Here is a 25,224-nt window from a genome sequence, read left to right on the forward strand (position 1 = left end):
CTGAGTCACTGGTGTGTGTGGGAGTTGGGGGCGGGGCAGGGCCTTCCTCGCAGGACGCTGAACGTGGATTTTAACTCCCTGTGGCCATCGATGTTCATTTGCAGAATGGACAATGGAAGCATTTGTTTCAGGCCTTGCAGACGAACCGTGCTCCCCAGTTGTGCGAGTGTATTGTGAGTGTGAAGGGGCGTCCGGGGCCGTTCTCGGTGTCCCTGTGTGCCCCGCGGAGCCCTGGGGACCCGTGGGAGCGCATCTGTTTTTAAGTAAAGCGCGAGACGGCCCGACTTCCCCGAGGGCTGGGCTTCCGCAGTGGAATGGCTCTTCATCTCCGCAACTACCCGGAATAACAACTAATTCTCCACGCAGGCCAAAGAATTCTGATCCAGTCGAGGCTTCCGGTACAGTAGACCAATCTGAGAGCTTTCTCTCTTTAATGCGAACTTGAAAAAAAAAAAAAAGAGAAAGGAATCAAAGTGTTTGAGGTCAGAGAGAAGTACATCACAGGACGCGCCGCCGAGGCCGGGCTCTCGGAGGACGTTGAAAGGATGGCGGTTATTTCATCTCAGTTTTGTTTTACAACAAAGCACTGCCTGCTGCTACAGGAGCTTTGAACCATTTGATTATACACACACAGATGCGCTGGGGTTCGGCAGCCACGTGGCCGCGTGGAGGGGGACGGTCCCTCCCTCGTGCCCGGCCGGCTGGCGCTTCCTTGTGAATTACCCACGTTAGAGCCGTGCCCACATCCATCGCTCTGCCGTTGGATTTCTGTGGCTCACGCTGTCTCTCCCAGGGGGTGCACGTGATGGCTTGGGTTCTGGGCATAGTTCCCAGGACCTCCACTGACACCAGACCTTCTGGTCTGGGTAGGGTGCTAATGAGAGCTTGGTACTCTGTATTAATGATTAATTAATTATTAATTACACTCTGGGCCAGTCATGCTTGTTCTCTTCTGAGTCAGTTGCTTCAGTAAATAGGGAAAACTTTACCATACTCGAATATTGTGTTGATTCATCTCTCTGGTTATATCCTTTAAGCCCATCCCCATATATATATATGCACACGCATATATATATATATAATATATATATACATACATATACGTATATATATACATATATATATATATATGCCCTAGAAGAAGAGGGGGAGGGGAAGCAGCTGGTTCAGGATCAGCACTAGGGACACGTTTCCATCCCCAGTTGACAGATGGGACTGCTCACCTTCCATCTATGACTTACCTGCGCAGTAAGGGCAGATTTGGAACCAGAGATTCCAGACCTGTGCTGTGCTGTTCTGCAGGGCAAAGAGTTTGCTGGTTTCCCTACTGGAGCCCACCGGCCTACATGCTCCTGGGCTTTGAGGCGCCACTGAGCATAGCCCTGGGACTATGCTGCCAGGCCCTTCCTCCTGCCAATCCATTGCTTTGAGCCCTAGCTCTGAACATGGTTCCTCCTCTCTGTGCTCAAAGCAGTAATTCTGGTCTCGTTTTCCCCTTGGTGGTTTTCCCCAAAGCATTCAACGAAACCACAGGCCACCTAAACTTAGAGATATTTAATTACGTTAAAAAATGCAAGACATTTTTTTTTTTTTTTAGCATTTACGATGGACGTGCCGCATGCCGCTGCTTCACCGAGCCTGCCACTCACATTCTTTTGTTTCCTCCTGGAAACGGAAGGTACTGGTTAGGTGATCACCATGACAAGAGCAGTAGAGAGTGCAAAGCAGTCCTTGGTAGAGATGTCAGTGACTGCAGGAACATTTCTTCACTGGGAGCCCAGCACAGAGGGGAAGGCAGATGCTACACTGTGAGGAAAACACACTCGTCAGGGTTTACATATGTATACAGACATACGTGTTTGTGTGTGTGTGTGTCTGTATATGTATGTATATATAAAATATAAGGCTCTCCGTAAAATGTATGTATGATATCCATAGTTTGTCCTGCTTTATTTTCCTTTTCCTGAGGAACCAACCTTTCAGTGTGAGCTGTTGCTGGGCACATCAGTCTCTTGGCCTGCTGGCACCGTGTTTCTGGGCATGGCCCTTCCAAGGGTCAGAGCCTCTCCTAGCTTCAGTGCCTTCCCAAGGCAGCGTCTTCTATTTCCCATTGACTCCATGTCAACTAATCATCATCTTTTTTTAAAAAAATCCGTTTACTTTCCACGAGGGATGGAGAGTGTTTCAAGGTTGAATTCCTGGCTTGTGCACACCCAGATGCTAATAAGCCAGGCAGGTGTGGTGCTGGGAATGGGGTTGGTGGGCAACAGCCTCATCTCTGGTACAAAACACTCAATATACTTCCTTGTCCTGTAATGCCACCTAGGAGACTGAGGGGCCAGGGGCCATGTTTTGGGGTGCTCTTGCATATTAGGAGAATATAGACGTGTATTTCCTGCTTTAGATGTAAGTGTGTTAGAAAGAGGGGCTTGGAGCCGGTTGCTGGGAGCTCACTCCTGTCATCCTAGCTACTCAGGAGGCTGAGATCTGAGGATCATGGTTCAAAGCCAGTCCGGGCAGGAAAGTCCATGAGACTCTTATCTCCAATAAACCACTAGAGAACTGGAAGTGGCGCTGTAGCTCAAGTGGTAGAGCGCTCACCTTGAGCTGAAGAGCTGAGGGACAGCGCCCAGGCCCAGAGTTCAAGCCCCACAACCAACCAAAAAAGAAAGAGGGGCTTGGGCGCATGTGCAGTTGTGAACAGATCATCACTAGGTGTCAGAATGGGGTCTGGCTGGGGACACACAGGTGGGAATATTGGTGCGTCTGTCCCTCCACGTTGAGACCCAGGAAACTCAAGTCCCTGTTTATCTCAGGGAACTTCACAGGTGGCCTGTAACCGGGCTGAGATCTGGGGACACATCCCCTTCCAGGAGAATCTCAGCCCACGTGGACCTTCACACGGCTGTCATCTTCTGGAACAAAAGGGACCCGTTGGAAGTTGCCCACTTTCACTAGTACCTGTTTCTTGATTTCCGTTGGTGTCCGTCCCCCTCGTTTGTGCTGACAATCTGTTGCCCTAGTGCTGCTTTACAAACTCCTCAGGACCCCAACTCGCACTTTATGCCAGATTAACTCGGCCAGCAGCCCATGACCATCAGCCATCACAGTGGGACTCCACCCACCCGGGGCACTGACCCACCGTGCAGATTCCCGGGCCAGAAAATGGGCTCCGCTTGATCCTGATGGACGTTTGAGTCTGTCTTCAGAAGGACTTAGGTTTTAAATAGAACACTCCCAAGGTATCCCTTGTATCTTTGGAGAGCATTCCCTTAGTACCTGACATGTGATCCATAGGTTGAGCTCCAAAGGCTTTTGTTCGGGATAGCGTCTGCACAATGGCCCTACTTGTACTCTCCCAGGGCATTGTGACCCACGGACACAGTTATGCCAGCATGCTCTGGGGCATCTTGTCTCTACATGGGAAGGGGCTGGGCATCCCACTGATGAGCCCAAACTTGCCAGTGATACAGAACTGCGTAGACAGCACATCTCAGAGAGGGACCGCTTCTGATTGAAGATGAAGGCCATAAAGCCAAGGAAGCTAGGCTTCCTTCTTGGCCACTGCTCCAGAAAGTTCCCCACCCGTCAGGGCCTCAGAGGCAAGAAGGAGCTTCTCAAGGCTCTCTTCCTCCCTTTCCAGAAATGACTGTGAAGATCGCTTTTCAGAGTGATGCTAACTGCACTACCTGTGTCCCAACTGGGCTTTCAGTGAATGAGTTATTCCGCTTGAATCTGAGTCTCATTTGCCCAGGATCTCTGAAAAAAAAAAGTGTGTGTGTGTGTGTGTGAGGACACCATCAAGGTGACGGATGGCAGATGACAGTATTCTGCCAAAACTCCTGAAGTGCCACGTGTCAGCGAGCCCCCGGCCTGTCTTTACATCTGTCCTACAAACGATCACGTCCTGATGCAGCCTCTCCATTCTGCTGACGTGGTCCTTCCCGAGTCAGGCCCCGGCCTCCCTCTCGGAAGGGCTGCTTTGATGCCAGGAGCGACAAAACAAACAGAGGTGCATTTTTATGGCATGCAGTCATCCCACGGTAATTAATTACCCCCAAGAAATGCAAGCAAATATTTTCTAAGATTATACTAGCCAAGCTTATGGGGGAATTGCATAGACTCCCATGGTGCGCGCGCACACACACACACACACACACACACACACACACACACACACACACACACACACACACACACACACACACACACACACACACACACACACACACACACACACACACACACACACACACACACACACACACACACACACACACACACACACACACACACACACACACACACACACCCGGGCTGTGAAGGGCAGGAGGGGAGGGTATTATGAGCGCTTAGGGACAGGACACTAAATGAAATTCTCAGCCCTGGGCTTCCTTGATTATTATTTGCTTTTTAACCAATTACTGTGTCCACGGCTAAAGATTTCCTCTAAGGTCTCAGGGCTAGAGACGGACCTCTCTTTATTGGACCCATGACCAAAGAAGAGCAGCTAAATAAGAAATCAAATGGGAATGTCAAAGGTCAGTGGATACAAGTAACAATTTCTTCTCTGTCCAGTTAGGATGAAATGGATCTTTTGAAACAGAGTATATCACTAACAGTTGTCCTAAGGGAATCGGAGGCTCAACCGTTCTTTTACATTTCCCTAATAGCCCGCTATTACATGCTGCTGGCTTGGCAGTTTTCCCTCACTACAGCAGACCCTTGGTTGGAGCGTGTGTGTGTGTGTGTGTGTGTGTGTGTGTGTGTGTGTGTGTGTGTGTGTGTGTGTGTGTGTGTGTGTGTGCGTGCGTGCATGCGTGCAGATTCCTTTGCCCCCATGTGGGCCTGAGGATGTGCTTGTCAACAAGCTAAACTTTAAGTTAAAAATCTCAGCAGTCTGCCTCCCAGGACTCTGCCACATGGCTGTGGTCTGTCACCATCTTAATGGAAGGAGACTGCAGATTCAGCCTCTTTCCAGTTAGTGGCATTTACATAATCACATCAGCCTGCTGATCTTTATTATCCGGTCAGGAAACACTAGAGATCAGTTTGCCCAGGCTCCCTGAACATATATATTTGTTTGAAGTCTTAAGGAAACTTTGACTTAACTCTTAAGCCAAAACTCTGTGAGCCACCAGAGATCTGGATCAGACAAGTGCCTTTTCTTCTTGACATTTGCCTATTGACCACACAATTGGCTCCTGGCGCTCTCAAATGTCAAATGGTTTGCAGTATTCTTGAAATTAATAGTGCGTTTCTTGACATATGGAATTTTTTTTTCAAGAACAGTTAGCAATCTGTGTTAAAATATGAATAAGAACAAAGCTAGGAAGTTAACATCTCTTCTGAGTAAATTCAGCTATGTCTAGAAATTAAATATCCTGTTCAATACTACTCATTATAATTACACTACAAATTAATGTCTAATATAGGCAGTACATTTGAATTTGTGTGTGTGTGAGCTGAGGCCTGAACTCAGGGCCTGTCCCTTAGCTTTTCCTGCTTAAGGTTGATGCTTTACCAGTTGAACCACAGCTCCGTCTTTGGCTTTTTGCTGATTAACTGGAGATTAGCGTTCCACAGATTTCTGCCCTGGCTGGCTTTGAGGCTTGATTGGCAGATCTCAGCATCCTGAGTAGCTGAGATTACAGGTGGGAGCTACTGGCACCCAGCTTACCTATTTGTCCTTCAGTCATATCTCAGGATTCCCTAGACAGCATGACTTTTGTACCACCAAATGCCAGTACCACTTGGGAGATGACTAGCTCAGGTAATTTATTCTTCCTACAGCTCTCTTTGCCTTGTTAGGAAAATTGGATTCTCTTTGACAGGATCTTGTGTCTGGGACCTTCTTCATCTTGAAAAGCCAAGGACTCTTGAGCCCACACATGCTGGGAGAATCTGTCATGCGGGAGCGTCTTTTCTTTCATTAGGGCAGCTTTTGTAAACGACACAGGCCATTATGCTCTTCCTGTGTAATTTTATGACTTCGTATAATGACTGGAATAACCCTAACAACCAAGGAATTACAGCTCCATTTTACACGACAGATTATTTCAATGGTTAACATGTTTTTCATTTCAATTAGCATTCATTATTTTGGTCCGTGGTTTCAAAACAGCCACCATGTCAACTATCTGAGGATCGTCCACCCCAGCTTCCGCAGCAATTAGTTTTGATTCTGCAAACAAATTCGATTTTATTTTTTGAATGGACAGCTTGATATTAACATGATAATAAAATGCATGCAACCCTTTTATGCTAGCAAACAAATGCTATTATTGCCGGGAAGGGACTGTGCTTTGATGGATTCTCCATACCTCTCCGCTGACAGGGCTGTCTTACAGATCTGACAAGGGGACAGAAAAGCAGGTCACGTGACCGAGACTGGTTATGTAAGCCTTGATTTTTCCGAGCTGTCAAGTGGGGGTAGGAATGGTATCTGTCTTCGGAGTGCTGTTGTGTGCGAGGAGTCAGGAGACACCCCGAGACACTCCTCACTGGCCTGTGGTAGTGGGAGCAAATGAGATGCCCTGCGATGATTATCTGCCATCCACGTGCAGAAGATGACAGTTCCATCTGAAGTCAGGCAAACGAGGCGGAAAGCGCAGGGTCTGATGTAAAGGGAAAGGCCCTGCTCTGCATATTTTTAGCAGCCACCCAGTCTCAGCGCCTCCGCTCATCAGTACATTTTTTGACAGACTACGTTGAGTTCCAGTCAGCTGGGTTATGTCAGGGTACTTCTTCTTGCAAATGTATTTGTTGCTGAAACAAATCACTCTGCCTCGCCCCTTCTGGCTGGGAGCTCTGGCCCCGGCACCACTCGGCAAGGGTGCGGGGCATGCTCGGTCACAACTGGTGCTACCCGTGGGGTGAGGCGACGCCAGGGTATGGGCACCCCCGTGTTGTCAGGTGAACCATCCCAGAAGCCACATTTTAAAATATAGAGCATTGGAGTCTTTATTGTACAGTTAACAAGCTGCAGGCGGCCAGTTGTTACAAAGGCCTGCAGCACGCAAGTATACCTCACACAGCTAGGAAACATGCTAAAGAGGAAAGAAAGAACAAAACAATACCAACAAGCCAATTCGGCTCCAATGGAGAACTGAATTGGGACTCCGTGATGACTGGAGCCAGGACACAGGACACGATCACGGAGACACACGTGGCCTGGAGTGTGGCGGCTGGGCTGGTCCAGGCCTAATAGGGTTGGCACAGCGGGCAGATCCTCAGGAAATTCCCAGTCCCAGGCACTGGATTGACAGATTCAGGAACCTGTCAGCCAAGTGCCCGCCCTGTCTCCAGAGATCCCGCCCCCCCCCATCACCTGGTAGGCAGGTGATGGGCAGGGGCGTTTCCTTCCCCCAGCACAAAGACAAGATGCCAGACCTGTAATCTACCATGTGGCCAATATGGCGCCAGCCAGACCTGACCTCTTTACTTCACCGAGATGAAAGCAAGCGCAGGAGAGGCTGATACTTGGAATTAAGGGTTCAAGGTGACACACAGGAGCCAGGGCAGGAGCTCCTGGGACAGCATTCTTCCAGCGGCTCAGCGAGGCTGCAGCCACTGCCATCATCGGCAGCACTGTGATGTGCCCTCGTAAACAAAATGGATGCTAGTAGATCCATCTGCGTAACCTATTTGACAGAATCCTCCGAAGCGTGTTCCAGAGCACAGTTTCTGAGCAGTGGGAGTTTACATGGAAATGAGCAGGTGATTCTGCATCCTGTTACTACCTAAGTCCCATTCATTTGTTAGAGGGTGTGAGTTTTTGTGTTGTTGGAAGGCTGGCTGGCACTCACTTGTTGAAATTTTCCTTTGAGGCGAAATTTCTTTTAAATATCTCTAAACTTCATGTTTGCTACTTAAGAAAAAAAATACCAGGGCTGGGAAGGTGGCTCAGCGGTAGAGCGCTTGCCTTGCATGCATGAGGCCCTGGGTTCAATTCCTCAGCACCACATAAGCAAAAAGAAAAAAGCCGGAAGTGGCGCTGTGGCTCAAGTGGTAGAGCGCTAGCTTTGAGCTGAAGAGCTGAGGGACAGCGCCCAGGCCGAGTTCAGGCCCCACGACCGGACCTCCCCCCCCCCCCCCCAAAAAAAAAAAATACCAGGTATACTGAATAACTAGAAAAGTGGTTGAGCCCAAGTGGTCCACACCTACAATCTCGGCAGCCTGGGCTACATATCAAGACTTTATCTAAAGAAAAAAAAGTAACAGAAACAGCAAACATTCTGTAAAAAGCCAGCAATCCTGAGTTGTGTTTTCAAATACGAAGAGCTGTGCAACTGCTGCTGTCTGGGGATTCCTGTCGGCTCCGCACACGGGGGCTCCTCAGCTTGCCTGGAGCTGGTTTACTCCTTTACTAATAGTTTGGGGGAAGACTCTGAATGAGAATTTCTGGAAACAAGAGGCCCTTGAATTTTTTTTTTTTGTTGTTGTTTAAAACACACACTATTTTTGTCTCCTTGTTAGTACTAATAATTTCTAGAAAAAAAAATTTCTGAAGTTCTGTTTTTATATTTGTTTTTGTTTTCTTTTTGGTCGGTCATGGGGCTTGAACCCTGGGCCTGGGCGCTGTTCCTGCACTCTTCAGCTCAAGGTGAGCTCTCTACTGCTTGAGCCACAGTGCCACTTCTGGTTTTCTAGTGGTTTATTGGAGAGAAGAGTCTCATGGAGTTTGCTGCCCGGGCTGGCTTTGAACCGTGATCCTCAGATCTCAGCCTCCTGAGTAGCTAGGATTACAGGCATGAGCCACCGATGCCCAACTTATTTTTATTTTTATAGCTTTTTTTGGGTCAGTCGTGGGGCCTGAACTCTGGGCCTGGGCACTGTCCCTCAGCTCTTCAGCTCAAGGCAAGTGCTCTACCACTGAGCCACCTTCCCAGCCCAGAAGTTCTTATTTAATGAATTCACTTATTTTGCGCAGGTTCGCACAACAAGGATCAACCCATCTTTCCCGATAACAGAAGTATAGAAACAGTTAAGACCAGGCACTGCTGGGCACTGGGCATAGGAGACACAGGAAGGGAGGATCACAGGTTCATGGCCAGCTCAGGCTACATAATAAGATCTTGTCTCCTAAATCCAAAAGAAGACCCAGCAATGCTTGGGGAGTGTGCAGAGGCCAAAAACCAAACAAACAGACTTCATGCTGCACTGAGTGTCACTGCCAGGTCTAAAAGTTGTTGTGTTGGGACAGACATTGCCATGCTATGGGACTGAGGGTCCCAGGAAATCCTTCCCAGAAGGCATGAATGAGGAGCTTGAACAGGAATGGCGTTGCTGTGTGGATAGAAAGTCCTCCCCACCGGAATCTGCATGGCCCACGGGAGGGGTGGGGCGTGGCCAGTATGTCTGGCTGCAGACAGCCCGTAGAACTGAGAGGTAGGAAAGCCGGGAAGGGCCGGGAGAGGCAGGTGAGCAGGGGCCGCGCCCAGGCTTTCGGTCTGCACATGGCCATGTTCTGTTGGAATAACGGTCGCCTTTGGTTCTTCAGTTGGGTGGAATCAAGGCAGTGGTTTGGAGTCTGACCTGACCAGAACTGACCGCTGGGCCACGGTGGAGCACACATGCAGCCCTCCTGCCCAGGCAGAGGCTCGGGAGGCTTCCTGGGGAAGTGGCATATGAACCAGCCGTGAAGAAAGGATGTAGGGGAGATGGGAGCAGGAAAATGGCATGCCAGCTGGAGGAAAAGGCGATACAATGCCACAGAAGTATCAGGGTCCTTGCTGCGCTCTGGGAATTAGTGAAAAGTGACAGAACTTCATAGCAGTCATGCTGTGTGTGTGCTTGCAGGTGTGTGGTGTGTCAGAGAAACGATCAGAGCCGCCGCCGCCGCCGGCGGCAGGGTGGAATCGTAAATACCCAAACTCAGAGGCTCTAGAGCGCCCCAACGGATGGACAGATGGGGCTCTCAGGGTGGGAGTCACATGACTCGATCAATACGCCCTTCTCCAAAATCATGAATGTGGGGAAATTTTGACAATTAAGAAAAAACAGATGAAGTCCAAATAGTTTTGCAAGTGATAATTACGAATACTGGGTGAGGGTCCTGTGCGCTGTCACTTACGAAGAGCACGTAGGCTGGGGTTTTCTGTATGATCCGGGATGAAAATGTCACCCAGGCCGAGATGGAGTCAGCCTGGTGACCAAGGGGAAGCCTGGTCCCACCAGCCCAAATTACTGGGTTCTACCCCCCCCCCCAATGGCGAGGGTCTGTGACCCGGGACATAGCCAGCCCATCAATACACACCACTGCATTCCACTCTTCCTTGACTCAAGAATGGAAATATTTGAGTCAGAAATCTTAGTCTCTTGTCTTGACCAAGTAGGTTGATTTTTTAAAAAACATATTTGTTCTGAATTGTGGGGATTAAAATACAAACGCAGCTGCCAGGGAAGCTACGCCTGGTCGGGCTCCCAGATTCTCATACGTAACTGTCCACGTGTGGGCTCTGGACAGAGACCACGGCGTTGGCTGCCATCACCCCTGGGGTTAGGTAAGGAGCGGCTAAGTTTGACCCCCCCCAACAGCCATGCTGGGGAACTTGGAATGGCTTAGGCTTTGTGGTTCTTCCCCAGCACGATTCGATTCACGGCTGCTCACAGGGGTGTGGAGCGTATTCCTCTCCACCTAGAGATCCAAGGGGGGGCAGGATTTGAAAGGAGGTCTATATGTAAAACGAAACCCCAGTGATGAACGTACAGATCCCAGGTAGGAGATTCAGACAGCCCTGGATCACTGCAGTGCACAAACATGCATGCTGTAATGGCTGTGTGTCTGCGTGGCCCTGTAAGTCACTTTCCCTCCGTGTGTCTAATTCCTCCGTTATGAAGTGCGGGTGGTTATCTAACTTTAGTGTTAAGGAGTTGTCTGATCCTGACCTGGGATTTGGGGCCTAAGTGTAAAATGGCCACTGCAGAGTCTGTACGTCTAAAGTTTCTGGGCGGTACCAGGCCTTCCACGAGGCACCAGCCAGCCTGAATGGTGCAGATCTATAGACAGCAGTGCCCATGGTCTGTGGGCTGCCAGCCAGCCAGGGGCTCAGCGTCTGCCTTCCCTCCAGCCTTTTGCTAAGACCCTTCAGACTCCTTCCCTACACACTCACACACACCCAGCCTCCCTCAGAAACACCATCGTACACACTCACACACACCCAGCCTCCCTCATCCTACACACTCACACACACCCAGCCTCCCTCATCCTACACACTCACACACACCCAGCCTCCCTCAGAAACACCATCATACACACTCATGTACACTCAGCCTCCCTCATCCTACACACACACCCAGCCTCCCTCAGGAGCACCATCACACACACTCACACACACCCAGCCTCCCTCAGGAGCACCATCACACACACTCACGCACACCCAGCCTCCCTCAGGAACACCATCACACACTCACACACACACACACACCCAGCCTCCCTCAGGAACACCATCACACACTCACACACACACACACACCCAGCCTCCCTCAGGAATACCATCGTACACGCTCACGCACACCCCAGCCACCCTGCCGCTCTTTGGACTTCACGGCCCTTTCTGAAAACTTATAATCAGAATTACTTCCATGTGTAGCAACTGACCCCAGAAAAGGGGGCTGCCAGCTGCTGGAACTTCTCCGTGCATCTGCCGATTCATTATCAGTGTCAGGCAGTCTGCTGTGCAGATGATGATAAATGTGTGGCGTTGGGCTAAAGGAATCATGATCTCTCAAGATGCACCCCAGGCGGACAGCCTGCTCTGCCAGTGGAGCCCCCCCTCCCGGAGTCCCTCCCCCGGCACCGCCAACCAGAGGAGCAAGCATGTCTGCTGAAGGCGAGCTCGAGACCGCAAGGCCATGTGACCTGAATATTAAGTGATAGGTTTCCTTTCTTTCTTTTCCTTTCTTCCATTCTTAAGTTTGTTCACTCATGCTCGTACTGGAGCTTGGACTCAAAGCCTGGGCGCTGTCCCTTAGCTTTGCCACTCAAGGCTGGTGCTCTACCACTTGAGCCACAGCTCCACTTTTGGCTTCTTTTTGCTGGTTCATGGGAGATAAGAGTCTCCTGGACTTTCCTGCCCGGGATGGCTTCCAACCTTAATCCTCAGGTCTCAGCCCCCTGAGTTTCTGGGATTACAGACATGAGCCAGGGGTACCTGGCATTCTTCTTCATTATTGGCAGAGAGGCGGGGCCACTGTGGGTAGCCACTGTGGAAGCAAGAAGTCGGTGAAGCACACACAGAGCTGTCTGCAAAGAACTTTTAAGTCCGGGTCTAGTGATTACACAGAGTGGTTTCATCTTGTGATAGCTGAATTCGTGCCTATCGTAGGCTTCGATCTCATTCACTCCGTCTATTGCATCTCAAAGAACTTTGAAGCTGGTGTCCTAGTTGAACTGAGATGCATGAAGACAAAGATGCATCCGTGGATACTTCCCTGTAACTGTTTCCCTGGGCCCAGCCGCCAGACCCACCCGTGACTTCAGGCAAGACTCGGCCCCTCTTGGAGGTTCCCCTTCCTCCCTTAGGAAAGCCAGCAGGTTGGACTCTCAACTGAGGCTGGCAGGATGGAATGCCTTGTCGTGGTGGCGTGAGTGCCAGTGCTGAGTCTGAACCTGTGTCTAGATGGTTGCAGAGTCTGACGTGCTGCCACCTCTTTGCAGGGTTGCCATGCAAACGCTCTTCAAGGACATGGTAATTGCTTGATTGATGGGCAGTGCAGACACTTGTCCCCTGCCTGAGCCCAGCCCCCTGGCCAGGAGTGTCCCTCTGAGTGGTTTTCTGGGAGAGCAGCTTGGGCTCGGGGAGGAGGCGGTAGGGGGGCAGCCACCGCAGGCCTCTATTTCGGTGGTTTTATGATACAGAGATGAGGTTACTTCTGTGGACGCAAGCCATCCTAATGGTGTCATTTATCATTATGACAAAGGTTAGGCTGGAGGACCAGAGCTGGAATGAAAAGAGAGAATTCTGATGATTTGGGCCGTTGGGAGTGACATCACCCCAGAGCCGGTATCGACTAGCAAATCGGGAGCCGGGCTGAAATTGCTTTAAAATATATCCAGCGATAGTTTTCTCCAGCCGCGATCAAGGCCTTTGGATGGGTTGGGCGCTGTGTCTCTGTGTCACGTGATCACACGCTTGCCTGTGTGTCACTCAAACGGAAGGCTGCCCATCAGCTCTGAGAGGCCTTCTGCTGGGCCACACCTGGCATTGAACTGCATCCGTACTTGTTCCTTCAAAATGCACTGTGAATCCCTCTCTGTGTCTACGAGTAATGGAATTGTGTGGGGTTTTTTTTGTTTTATTTTTGTTTTGTCGATCATGGAGCTTGAACTCTGGGCCTGGGCGCTGTCCCTCAGCTCATCAGCTCAAGGCGAGTGCTCTACCACTTGAGCCACGGCGCTACTTCCAGTTTTCTGGTGGTTCTTTGGAGATCAGAGTCTCATGGACTTTCCTGCCCTGGCTGGCTTTGAACTGCGATCCTCAGTAGCTGGGATGACAGGTGTGAGCCACCAGCGCCTTGGAATTGTGTTTTGCCACAGTGTACAACATTTTAATGGTGACCATCTGGGCTTTTGTGGCAACACCTTTAGCCCCCATCAGTGAACGCGAAGGAATGGCTGCGTGGCTGGGGTGGTCAGGGTTCCCCCTGCCTGGCGGAGGGCTGTTTCGTTTATGTGTTCCATCTTGTATTCTGCGAGTCTGAAAGAATGACTAATGGGGAGTAAAACCTGAGCTAACGTCTCCCCTCTTCTTCTTAGGCAAAAGAAGGGCGGCGCGGCCCACCAACCCTGGGTTGGTCCCTCGAGTCTGGTCAAGTGCAAGCCCTGCCCCTCGGCGCAGTCAGCCATGGTCTGCGGCTCGGACGGCCACACCTACACCTCCAAGGTCAGTCTTCACGGTGCTCGTTGTTTCTGTCATTAGAAAGCCCCCAGGTTTGCTCATGTGTCAGTCTGAGCCCCTTGGTGGCTCAGGGCCCTGCCCTTGAACAGCTGGCAGGCAGATGTGCTCAGAGAGAGCTCTGCCGGAGAGGCACCCCAGGGAAAGCTGTGTATAACTGCCTGCGACCCGGAAGTAAACCCAGAGGGGCCCGGAGAAGTGAAGTGGAGGATGCCCGTCGCACAGCTGGGTCTAAGCGGGGAGGGGCTCGGGTCACCACCTTGTGAACAGTGCGTGTCGGGACTGAAGCTCTGCCACCGCTCACCTCATCCAGCTGCAGCAGAGCTGCTTGGCAGCTCTCCTGGGCTCCGTGTACGGCTCCGTGGCCAAGGAGCCAGTGGACAGCACGCTGTCAACGCCCTGCTTGCTCCCGGCCACCGTGCTGGGTGGCGCTGTGTGGGTCTCCATCCTTTCCTCTGCCCCCACCGCCCTCCCCCGCTGCAGGGGTGCTGACGGCGTCTCTCCTCTGTGAGCCCTTGTGGAGTCCGCAGGGAATGGCCAGCCCTGGGGAGCTCTCTGGCAGTCCAGCTCGGAGGTGAATTCTGGTGATTCTGGGGCCCTAGCCACTTTCCCCTAATGATCCTGTGATGCGCGCATCATATGCTTTTGGTCACTGAAAGTAGAGCTCATCGAGGGAGGAGATGGGCGGGAGGGGAAGGAAGAGAGCGAGGGAGCAGATGACACCATGTGAAGGACATGCACTTACTACCTGGCGTATGTAAAGGTAACCTGCTGTATGTTGCTTCTAAACAACAGTGACTTTCCTTGTGTTAGCGAGGCCCTGCAGTCTGATTCCTTGCTGTTCCAGAATTGCGTGTAGGACAGGTCTTCCTTCCCTCTGTCAGTAGCTGCCTACTGCCCACTGCCAGTTGGGCAGAAAACACGGGTGGGAGAAGACACGGGTGGGAATACATCCGCATGTATTCCACGCGGGGCGCATTCAGGACGGGTGCTCAGAAGTAGTACTGGGTCGAGCGCAGTCGGGGATTCTCACGTGCACAGCGCGCTGTGCGTTTGCTAGGGTGACAGAGACAGAGTTTAGTGACTGAAAAAATAAGCCATCCCAGTTCTGGCCCAAGATCCTTAGCTAAACACCCAGCCCGGGGCATTGGCAGAGTTAGCAGTTCCTTTTAATGCTTCTGTCTTCGTGAAGATCCGATTTGTACTGTTCAAATAATTGCCTTCAACTCCGGAATGAACAACCCGATACTCCAGCTGGAGACTGGAATCCAGCCATGAGCTATCAGCAGGGGATTAGGGTTCTGTGTTCAAGTGGTATGCAGTCATCAAGCCCTGGGCAAAACCTGCTCTGGCACTTCTTTTATTCACAGGTGGAACTAAAAATGCCAGGTCCCCATGGCCCTGCGCTTGCCGCCTGCCAGATGTGGTGGCTTGAAATACTGTCAGGTGCCTGGAGAACTTCTCTGGGAATAGTTGCTGGTCAGGGACCCCGGTCTGGGCTGTGACATTGCCTTTTGTATTCGTGAAGTCGCCTGCTTTCAGGTACCGGTAGAGAGCTGGCTTAGTAGGCAGGATTGGGATTTGGAGAAGCCCTTGCGATGATTCTTGGACTGATCTCGGTGTGGCGTTGGGCATAGTCTACAAAGGCCGGCAGCACCCGCCTGACTGAGTTCTGTTTCCCCACCTTAAAACTCCTCCCAGAACAAAAGGAGAGCCGCGACGGCGGCCTTGGCAGAAGCTGGCTTGTTCCTCCCGTTCTTCACCTGTGGTATGTAAGTCAGCTCTCCACTGCCGTAACAAAGCGCCGGACACAGTCAGCTGATGACAGGGAACCGCGTGGGCGTGGTCGCAGAGGTCTCAGTCCGCCGCCGTCTGGCTCTGCTGCTGTTGGCCTGTGATGGCAGAGTCTATTATGATGGAAGCGTGGGACTGAGGACGCTGCTCCCTGCACGGCAGCCGTCCAGCAGAGAGAGAAGCAGGGAGGCCTTACCTCCTCCCCCAGGGTCCCATCATGCAAAGGGTCCGGTACTGGCGAGTAGTGCCAAAGCCAGGGACCAAGCTACTACATACGGCACTCTGGCACCCCAAGAGACAAAGCCTGTGGCGGTTTGACACCCGTGGTCTTCTGCCTGGAACCCGTCACTCCCCCCACTTCTATTTGAGGTTAAAACACAGAAGCGCCGGGTGCTGGTGGCTCACCCCTGTCATCCCAGCTACTCAGGAGGCTGAGATCTGAAGGTCAGGTTCAAAGCCAGCCCGGGCAGGAAAGGCTGTGGGACTCTTACCTCCAAGGAACCATCAGAAAACTGGAAGTGGCGCTGTGGCTCAGGTGGTAGAGCGCTCGCTGAGCTGAAGAGCTGAGGGACAGCGCCCAGGCCCAGAGTTCAAACCCCCACGACTGACAAACAAAACAGCCCCCCCCCAAAAAAACACACACAGGGAAGAGGGATCACTGGAGAATAGTAGTGGATGCTCACTTAATATAATGAATGACTGATTTCCCAGCCCGTGGTGATTTGGTCTTTGTGGATCATTAGCGTCAGGAAAGGACAGAGGAGGCCAGGATGCACAGATAACCAAAGGTGATTTCATATTGCTGAGTCAAATTCATTAAAAAAAAATAGTTTGGGCAACAATGTGTTGTTTTCCAATCATGCCATCACCATGGAAACCTACACCCCATAATGACAAGTTCTAGCTGTGCGTGTATATTGATTGGCTCTGAAGCCCGTGCAGAGCCAGTTGGCGTGTCCGGAGGAAGGCAGTCTGAGTGTCAACCTTTAACACTGCTGTCTCTCCCTGGGTGACATCAGATACACTTTCCTTCTGTGTCTGGGCCCTGGAGAGCCGGAGGCTTCTAGAATTGAGGGCCGTTAGGACTCTCGTCTGAGGCAGGCTTCTTCAGTGATCCCACGCCAGGGAGCCACTCAGAGCTCTCCTCGCTCCCAGGATCAAAGAGAGCATCGGTAGGAATTCACAGTCTGAGACGCAGTGTATTCCAATTCCATGGAGCCGTGGAGCCACACTGCCGGGAATCAACACTGCAGGCCAGCCGCCCACTCAGCCCACTCAGAGGGGGAAGTAGACCCGGACCCCGGGCTCAGCTTCTGGGCAGCCAGCATCATTTTACCCTCGGCAGTCCTTAACTGCTTAGGCTATCACAGCAAGGAAAGCTCATGTAGTGCAGAAATCCAATTAATACTTATTGAGTCCTTTCTAATGGTGCGTCAATCACTGGGCTAAGTACTAGGGATATGGCTAAGGATGAAGCAGACAAAGTCCCAGTTTTCATGGAAATTACAAGGAAGATTGACAAATTGAGACGCGATCTACTAGCAGAAGAACAGGTGGTTTGGAAGATTATTGGGTTCCAGTGGCTGTGGTGGGTGGTAAGAAGTCAGCTTTCCTCCGAGGTAATTGGATCAGCAGGGCCCTTGGAAGAGATCAGCACCAGCGGTGTGGACTGAGTCTCTTAGCCAGCCTCGGCCAGGGCTCTGGATTCCTGTTTTACCACGAGATCTTGTCTCACACTCTCACCAAGATACCATCATCAGGATGCATGTGTAGCCCAGGAGGCCCTGCGAGCTGGATAAACTTCTTCATACAGTTCCCAACCTCAGAAAACAGATCAAGACAACGGTTGTTGAAAGTCCTCCGCCATCTCCCAGTTTGGAGGTGTCAGTGGTCTTCTTAGAGGAGGTGTGCTGGTCCCACTGAGATCTCAAGACTGGAAAGAATGAGCAAGAGACGGGTCAGGGGGCTCCTGTCTCCAGGAGGAGGGGCATGAAGAGGAACAGGAAGCAAGGTTGGGGGTGGGGGGGAGGTGGCGCACTAGAGCCCCAGTGTCAACATGGGTGTCACCTTCAGGGTGGAGATGGGGGTTGACTTACTGTAGGAATGAGTCTAGAGAAACAGGTATGGGTCGTGGCTAGTAGGGGTTGAAGAGCACGTGAGCAGGGCTGGACTTTGCCTGGAATGACCTGGCCATTGGTGGATGAGCAGATGGGTAGGCGGTGGGTTGATGTTCAGTTTTACATCTGCCTGCAGTTGTATAAGAAGGAAAGAAAGTCTGGGCAGGACTGGAAGGCAAGGTGAACTGTGCGGATCCCCAAAGCGCACTCCTCAGGGGCTGCTCCAGCCCGGCCTGGGCACCAGCTAAAGCGGTGTAGAGGTGGCAGCTGGTCTTGGCAACTGGATTTCAGACAGTGAAAGTCACTTTGGGCCCAAGCCCAGCCGTCCGAAGGATTTCATCTTCGTCTTGGCTGGACTTGTAGGCCTTCCTGCCAACAGCTTTGCGGCTTCACCTGGTACATCTGGGAGCTGAGAAACCCTTTCCCTTTTGTTACCTGCAGAGAAAGATGGAATGTTCCAGGGAAAAGCAGCTCGAACACTGCTGACTAGAACCAGTCACAAGCACGTGGGCCTGGGGAACGCAGGAGGGCGCAGGGCAGGTCCCCGCTGGCCTATCCTGACTCTTAGAGGGATTTTGTGATCAGGAAAGGATGGCTTCACTGATGCCTGGACCGGGGCTCTGATGTCTGGGGTGCATTGCTCTCTTCCCAGCCTGCAGCCCAGGGCCCAGGCTGGCCTGTAGGGACCAGGCTCTGCGGGGCCTCCAGGTATCCCAAGAGCCAGCTCTGGTCTCTGGCCCCAGCTCAGCTGCTGGTAATTGGCAAGCAAGCTCACAAACACCCATCTGCTTTTTCTGCCTCTCCCCTTCACACTTAACTTTCTTAATCGCTGTTAAACAATTAGCAAATGGCTCATTTATGTCTAGACAAAGAAGAGGGATGGGGAGCTGAGCGCGCTGCAGAGGAAAACATTTCTCTTCCCTTCTGAAAGTGAGCCGTGGTGGGGGCAGTGGCCGGGCGTGCCCGCCTCCCCGGCTGGCATTTCTTGCAGTGTATTGTCACTATTATCTCCTCGGTGCATCTTAATGGTCTCCAACAATTTCGACCAAGTAAAGGTCATGTCTGAAAAGTTGTTGGCGAGCGCTGTCTCTGGTGGCCGACATTTCTCAGCGACGGGAGCTTCTGAAGGCTTGAACAATCAAGGGCGTGGACCTGTGAGGCCTTTCCCCAGGGCTCTGGGGGCCAGGTTTTCTCAGGCTCCCCGGCATCCGGCCTCTGTGCCTGTCAGGAATGAGATGTTTCTGGGGCTTTCTCTCCAGCAGCAGAAGCAGTCATTATTTGGGAACTTTTGGGGTAGGCCCGGACTATCCAGACCCATGGGGGGGAGAATGGTCTTTGTAAATAGTTCATGAGTAAGGTCTTGCTTTTTCTTGTGTGTGTGTGTGTGTGTGTGTATGTGTGTGTGTATACGCGTGTGTGTGCATACATGTGTGAATGTGGGCATGTGCATGCGCACGCTCATACTAGAGCTTGAACTCAGGGCCTGGGCACTGTCCCTTAGCACTCTTTGCTCAAGGCTGGTACTCTGCCACTTGAATCCTACCTCTGCTTTCAGCTTCTTTGGTAGTTAGCTGGATATAAGTCCTGTGGTCAGGGAGGCAGGGGCACCGGGCATCAGTGAAGGCCGCAGGCCAGGCGAGCCTCAGCACGCTTCCTCTCGGCAGCACGCTTCCTCTGGGGGACAGGAGTGGCCGCCCTGGCCATGTCTGGATCCTCTCAGGAAGAGAGTTCCATGCAGACAGCCCGGCGGACGTCAGCAGTCGGGAACTGGCTAGCATAGATTTCACTATTCTGATTTTCTATTGCTTCAAAAAAGGCAACCATGAGGGTTTTGAGACTTTAGGAAGATACAAAAATGGCACCTAGCCAACTCTAATGAGTGCGTTTGCTTTGGGCATTAGACAGTGGCGGTTTCAGGACAAATCCCCGATGGCAGAGGCCCCGTTTCGCCTTTCCTCCTCAGGCCTTGTTCGCCACACCTTTCCCTCCATAGTCTGGGAAAGTCACATATCATCTGATAAGGAGAGCTCAGTTCCACAGTCTGATCCCTCCCCCCACCCCAGCTATTGGTTTATTAAATAGAGTGGTGCTAGTTGTTGTTTTTTGTTTGTTTTTGGTCGGTTGTGTGGCTTGAACTCTGGGACTGGGCGCTGTCCCTCAGCTCTTCAGCTCAAGGCTAGCGCTCTACCACTTGAGCCACAGCACCACTTCTGGTTTTCTGGTGGTTCATGGGAGATCAGAGTCTCACGGACTTTCCTGCCCGGGCTGGCTTTGAACCACGATCCTCAGCTCTCAGCCTCCTGAGCAGCTAGGATGACAGGCGTGAGCCACCGGCGCCTGGCCCTTGTCCTAGGTTCATTGTACTCACCCCTTGAGTCCCTCAGGCTTTTGGAAGGAGTATGTACAAATAATATTTAAAGTATTAATTGTGTATCAGTTAGGACAGAGGTTTTCGCTCCTGTCACAGAAACCCAAATGGAACAGAATTGAGTGGGATCCGCTTTTGTTTCTTCGTTCATGTAAACTCTACACGAGCAGCCTGAGGTCAGTATTAAGCCTCCACAGGGAGGGCGGCCGGTCGGCCAGATCCTCTGAGCTTGCAGCATAGTCATTCTCAGTCATTGTAACTGTGGAGCTTCTGTCCCTGGGGCCGGGGTGCCTGGGGTACCTAGCCAGAGGAGAAGGAAAGAAGAGGGGAATGGCTAGAAGCCACCTCATTACTTTTGCTCATTTTCTGTTGGCCAGGGCTTAATCACATGCTACCCACCAAGCTGCAAAGGAGGCTGGGAAATGCAGTTTTTAGTCACAACGATGTGCCTAGCCAGAATCTGAAAGTCCTATTACTTTTAAAGGAGGGACAGAGTGAATATGGGGTTATCTACCAGTCACTACGACAGTAATAGCTAAATACCAATAGCAGTGAAAACACAGCATTTATTGAACACGTATTTGTAAGGTTTTAGGTGGGGAAAAGAACACGCAGGAGGAGGCAAAGGGGAAGGAAGGAAAGCTTATTGGGGTACGCTCTCGGGCAAACTCCCGGTGGGGATCAGAGAGGTCACGCAGCGTTTACATGGCCGGGGTCAGCAGGAACCTTTAGCACGTAACTTGTTTTGTGAGTCTGAACAGTTTCGGGCTAGAGCCCCTGAAGGACAGGCTGAATGGGACAGGTGGTGTGTAATTGGGGCAGGTGGGGGATAAGAAACTGGCTTTCCTCAGCTGCCCTGCCCTCCAGGGGCCTGCCAGTGCCAGTGCTCTTTACCATGACATTGTGCTTTGCCCTCCAGGGGCCTGCCAGTGCCAGTGTTCTTTACCATGACATTGTGCCCTGCCCTCCAGGGGCCTGCCAGTGCCAGTGCTCTTTACCATGACATTGTGCTTAAGGGCTGTACTATTTTATTTTCTGTATCATTCCATCTAATTTTAAAAAATCAAATGAAGAAAGTACCACTACCAGTCCCAAAGTGAAATATTATCTTTAAGTGAAAACTACTTGTGAAGAGAAGCTTTCTGCTCAGTTTGTTTTGTTATGTTTATGTTTTAACTGTTGGCATCATTAAAAAAAAAATACTTGTGGGGCTGGGAAGGTGGCTCCGTGGTAGAGAGCTTGCCTCGCAAGCATGAGGCCTGGGTTCGATTCCTCAGAACCACATTAGCAGAAAAAACAGGAAGTGGCACTGTGGCTCAAGTGGTAGAGCGCTAGCCTTGAACTGAAGAGCTGAGGGACAGCACCCAGGACTAGAGTCAGGCCCCACAACCCAAACAAAACAAAACAAAAACAAAAACAATAAAAACTTGTGCCAGGTGCCAGTGGCTACTCAGGATGCTGAGATCTGAGGATCATGGTTCAAAGCCAGCCTGGGCAAGAAAGTCCATGAGACTTTTATCTCCAATGAACCACCAGGAAACTGGAAGTGGTGCTGTGGCTCAAGTCATAGAGCACTAGCTTTGAACTGAAGAGCTGAGGGACAGAGCCCAGGCTCAGAGTTCAAGACCCACAACTGACTCCCCACAAAAAAAAAAAACAAACTCGTGAAAGGAAAAAATGAAAAATCGTATTTCAAGGTTAACATAGAATAGACAGCATGCAGCTCAATAGGTATTTGAACTTCAGCCTGACTCAGGAGTTAGGTTTTTTTTTTTTTGGGGGGGGGGGTCCGGTCGTGGGGCCTGAACTCTGGGCCTGGGCGCTGTCCCTCAGCTCTTCAGCTCAAGGCTAGCGCTCTACCACTTGAGCCACAGCACCACTTCTGGCTTTTTTCTTTTTGCTTATGTGGTGCTGAGGAATCGAACCCAGGGCTCCAGGCATGCAAGGCAAGCGCTCTACCACTGAGCCACCTTCCCAGCCCCAGGAGTTAGGGGTTTTTTTTAACCTCCATGAGTGGAGAGAAGGGGAAAAAAAGCTGAAAGGCTGTAAAATCCCAGTGGTATTATCAGGATGCTTTTAACTTTAAGTGAGAGCAACATACAACTCAAACTCAGCTTAAATCAGCAAACAAAGAATTTCTGCTATGCAAGGATAGAGAATACACTGAGGTTACCAGACCTCAGGGGGAAAAAAAGGAAGGAAAATTCATCATTCACAACATTGCACTTGCTCGTCATTCGCTTTTCTTTGTCTCTATTTGGCTTCCAAGAGGTCTGTCTCCTCTGAAGAGAAACACAGGTTACAAAAGCTCAGGATTTACTTGTTCTCAGATTTACCACTGTCTGCGTTACACCGTAGGAAGGGTTGTAGTCACTCATCTTGAGCCGTGTGTCCGTCTGTTTATAACCAAGCACCACGCCCAGGCTGAGGAGGCTACAGGTGGAGCCCATTTCATGATGGCTTTATTAACAGGAGAGAATGGACAGAGCAGATGTATATTGGGCTGAGTAAAATTTTAATAGGAGTGTTCTACACAGTCACTTGTCTGAATATCAAATCCACTGGTGACTTCAAATTCTCCATCTCAAGACAGTATTCTGAGCCAGGACGAGTGTTACAGGTGTGCTGTGTTTCTAGGGATGATGGATGTAGACAGGCGTATGAGATCATATTTGTTCCTACTTTCCATCAGTGCATATTAATTGTACAGTGTGTGAATTTTGCTGTGATGTGTTCATCGCATTCATGAAATATATTTTGCTCATATTCAACCTCTATTTAATTTTCCACCCTTCCTTCTGCCCTTTCCAAAAAAATCCTCCTTGAGATTAAAAAATGGACTTACTAGGACTTTTTCATGCATAAAATGCACTTTGATCATATTCTCCCCTTACCAACATCCTTCTCTCCCTCCGATGCTCAATTCTCCCCTCAGATAATTCCCATTTATGTTCATGTCCAGATAGATAAAACTTTATATATAGTTTCTAAAATAAGACATGCAATATTTATCTCTCTGAGTCTAGCATATTTTAGTTAACACGCTACCTAGTTCCATCCATTTCCTGCTAGTGACATGATTTGTTGTGGCTGAGTGGTACTCCAGAGTATGCATATGTACCACATTATATTTAGCCATTCATCTGTTCATGGGCACATAGGCCGATTCTGTAACTTGCCTATTGTGAGTAGTGTTGCTATAGCTATGAATATGGAGGACTGAGATATGCCTGAGGGTGGTCCACGTGGCAGAATCGTGGTAGTTCTAGTTTTAGATTCTGAGGAGCTTCCATACTGACTTCCACAGCGGCTGTACTCATTTGCATTCCCAGTAGATATAAGTACACATGTATAACACATACACACATATATAAAATAGTACAAAATGATTCTCTCCTCCATCCTTGATTGCATGTGGTATTTGTTTTCTTTTTTTTATTGTGAAAATACTGTACAGAGGACTTACAATTACATGGGCAAGATAATGAGTACATTTCTTATCAAGCATTGTAGCCTCCTCCTTTGTTTCTCCTTCCCATCCCTTCCCATTGGTATTTGTTTTCTTAAGGAGAGCTGTTCTGACTTGGGTATCATGGACTGTTTTTGCATTTCCTTTACAAAGAGTGATGTTAAAGCTTTATGTATTTACTGGCAAGTTGTGTTGCTTTATTGAAGAATTAATCTGTCCAATGCATTTGACCATGTATTATATGTTTATGTGATGTTTAAGTGTTTGAGCTCTTTATACTTTCTGAATATTAACCCCTTGTCCAATGAGTAGCTGACAAAATTTTTTCTCCTATAGGCTGGGAGACAAGTTTTTAAACTAAGTATGTTGTCTAGTTGAAGAGAAAGTTCACCTAAACGAAAGTCAATTCAATGCTAGTTAAATTCGGGACTCTGTGAGACCATTTGGCCTCATGCCTAACACTTTCTTCTAAGCAGGAGCACATTTATCCTTACTTCTCCTAAGCCTCTATTGCTTTTAGACATGCCAAGATAACATGGTCTTTTCTGGCTCCCCAGGATAGACTTGCAGGCAAACTGGTTATTATGACATTTTCAGAAATCACAGATGTTCAAACACCATCCATGGTGAAAATGCAGCTCTAGGATTTACACAGACTACTTCAGCATGCAGATGAGTCGTGAAGTTAGAGCAGAAGGAGGCAATCCAGCTAATTATTTCACCACTTATTTCTGTGTTCTATATGCAAACATGCATTTAACAGAGATTTGAAGAATAGATTTTCATTTCTTCATCTCCACTGCTCTGAGTAGAAAACCATGTAATTAGTTAGTGCTTTTGTTAAAAACACATTAGGAAAAATAGCCTACGTGTTGTCGGTGCTGTTGAGAGCACAATTAAGCCATCTGATCAAGCAATTCCCTGAGTATGATGATGATGCATGTCCCTCCCTCATCAGGAGCTGAAATTAGGGGTTAGGTAAAACCGTAACACACGTGAGATCTCTACCTACCAATCTTAGATAAGACAGAAAGGTCCCTGGCCATACGAACATTCACAGTGCTATAAAATCTAATTAAATCATTACAAACAACTTTAATTAAGCTCACGATCATGTTGCTTTTGTTTTTCTTTAAAAGAAACAAAACAACATATTCCCTGTTGACATACTGCTCAAATGAGTACAGTCAGATTTCTTTCAGCATTTTCCAGAACGTTCCAGTCCCAGATATAGATATTGCTCAGAGAAGCTGAGCTTGTTTTTCTGAGCCTCAGGCTAGGGCCTGAGTGGTACGGGAGGGAATTAAGGAATTCCTTATTCTTTAATTAGAGTTACCAGGAATTGTTGCATTTACTGAGTATTGAAGGTAAGGACTTTAATGATGTTTTCATTTCTTCACTGAAGCAACATCCCTTCTCCCCCTTTCTAAAACAAGTGAAACATTTTGGGATATTTCTGTACCTTGCACAAAACAAAAGTGCCTTCTCTGGCAAGAGAACCCCTCCTGAGCTGCAGGTCCTGCCCAGGGAAATGCTCAGAACTGCTTGCACCTAGCAGCAGGGAATATCCTGGGTCCA

General features: G+C 49.9%; 1 protein-coding gene across 3 annotated transcripts in view; it reads left to right on the forward strand.

Moving 5' to 3' along the window:
- Spock1 (SPARC (osteonectin), cwcv and kazal like domains proteoglycan 1) overlaps window positions 1–25,224 on the forward strand; it is a 356,333-nt gene that overhangs the window by 252,753 nt on the left and 78,356 nt on the right. For all 3 annotated transcript variants that reach the window (XM_042671324.1, XM_042671323.1, XM_042671322.1), the window contains one exon: window positions 13,760–13,886. In XM_042671324.1, coding sequence (XP_042527258.1) covers window positions 13,760–13,886 — 127 coding nt within the window. The remainder of the gene's footprint in view (window positions 1–13,759; window positions 13,887–25,224) is intronic.

The sequence above is a fragment of the Dipodomys spectabilis genome, unplaced genomic scaffold (genome assembly GCF_019054845.1).
Source record: "Dipodomys spectabilis isolate Male_0828 unplaced genomic scaffold, ASM1905484v1 ptg000611l, whole genome shotgun sequence".
In the NCBI taxonomy this organism is placed as follows: Eukaryota; Metazoa; Chordata; class Mammalia; order Rodentia; family Heteromyidae; genus Dipodomys; species Dipodomys spectabilis.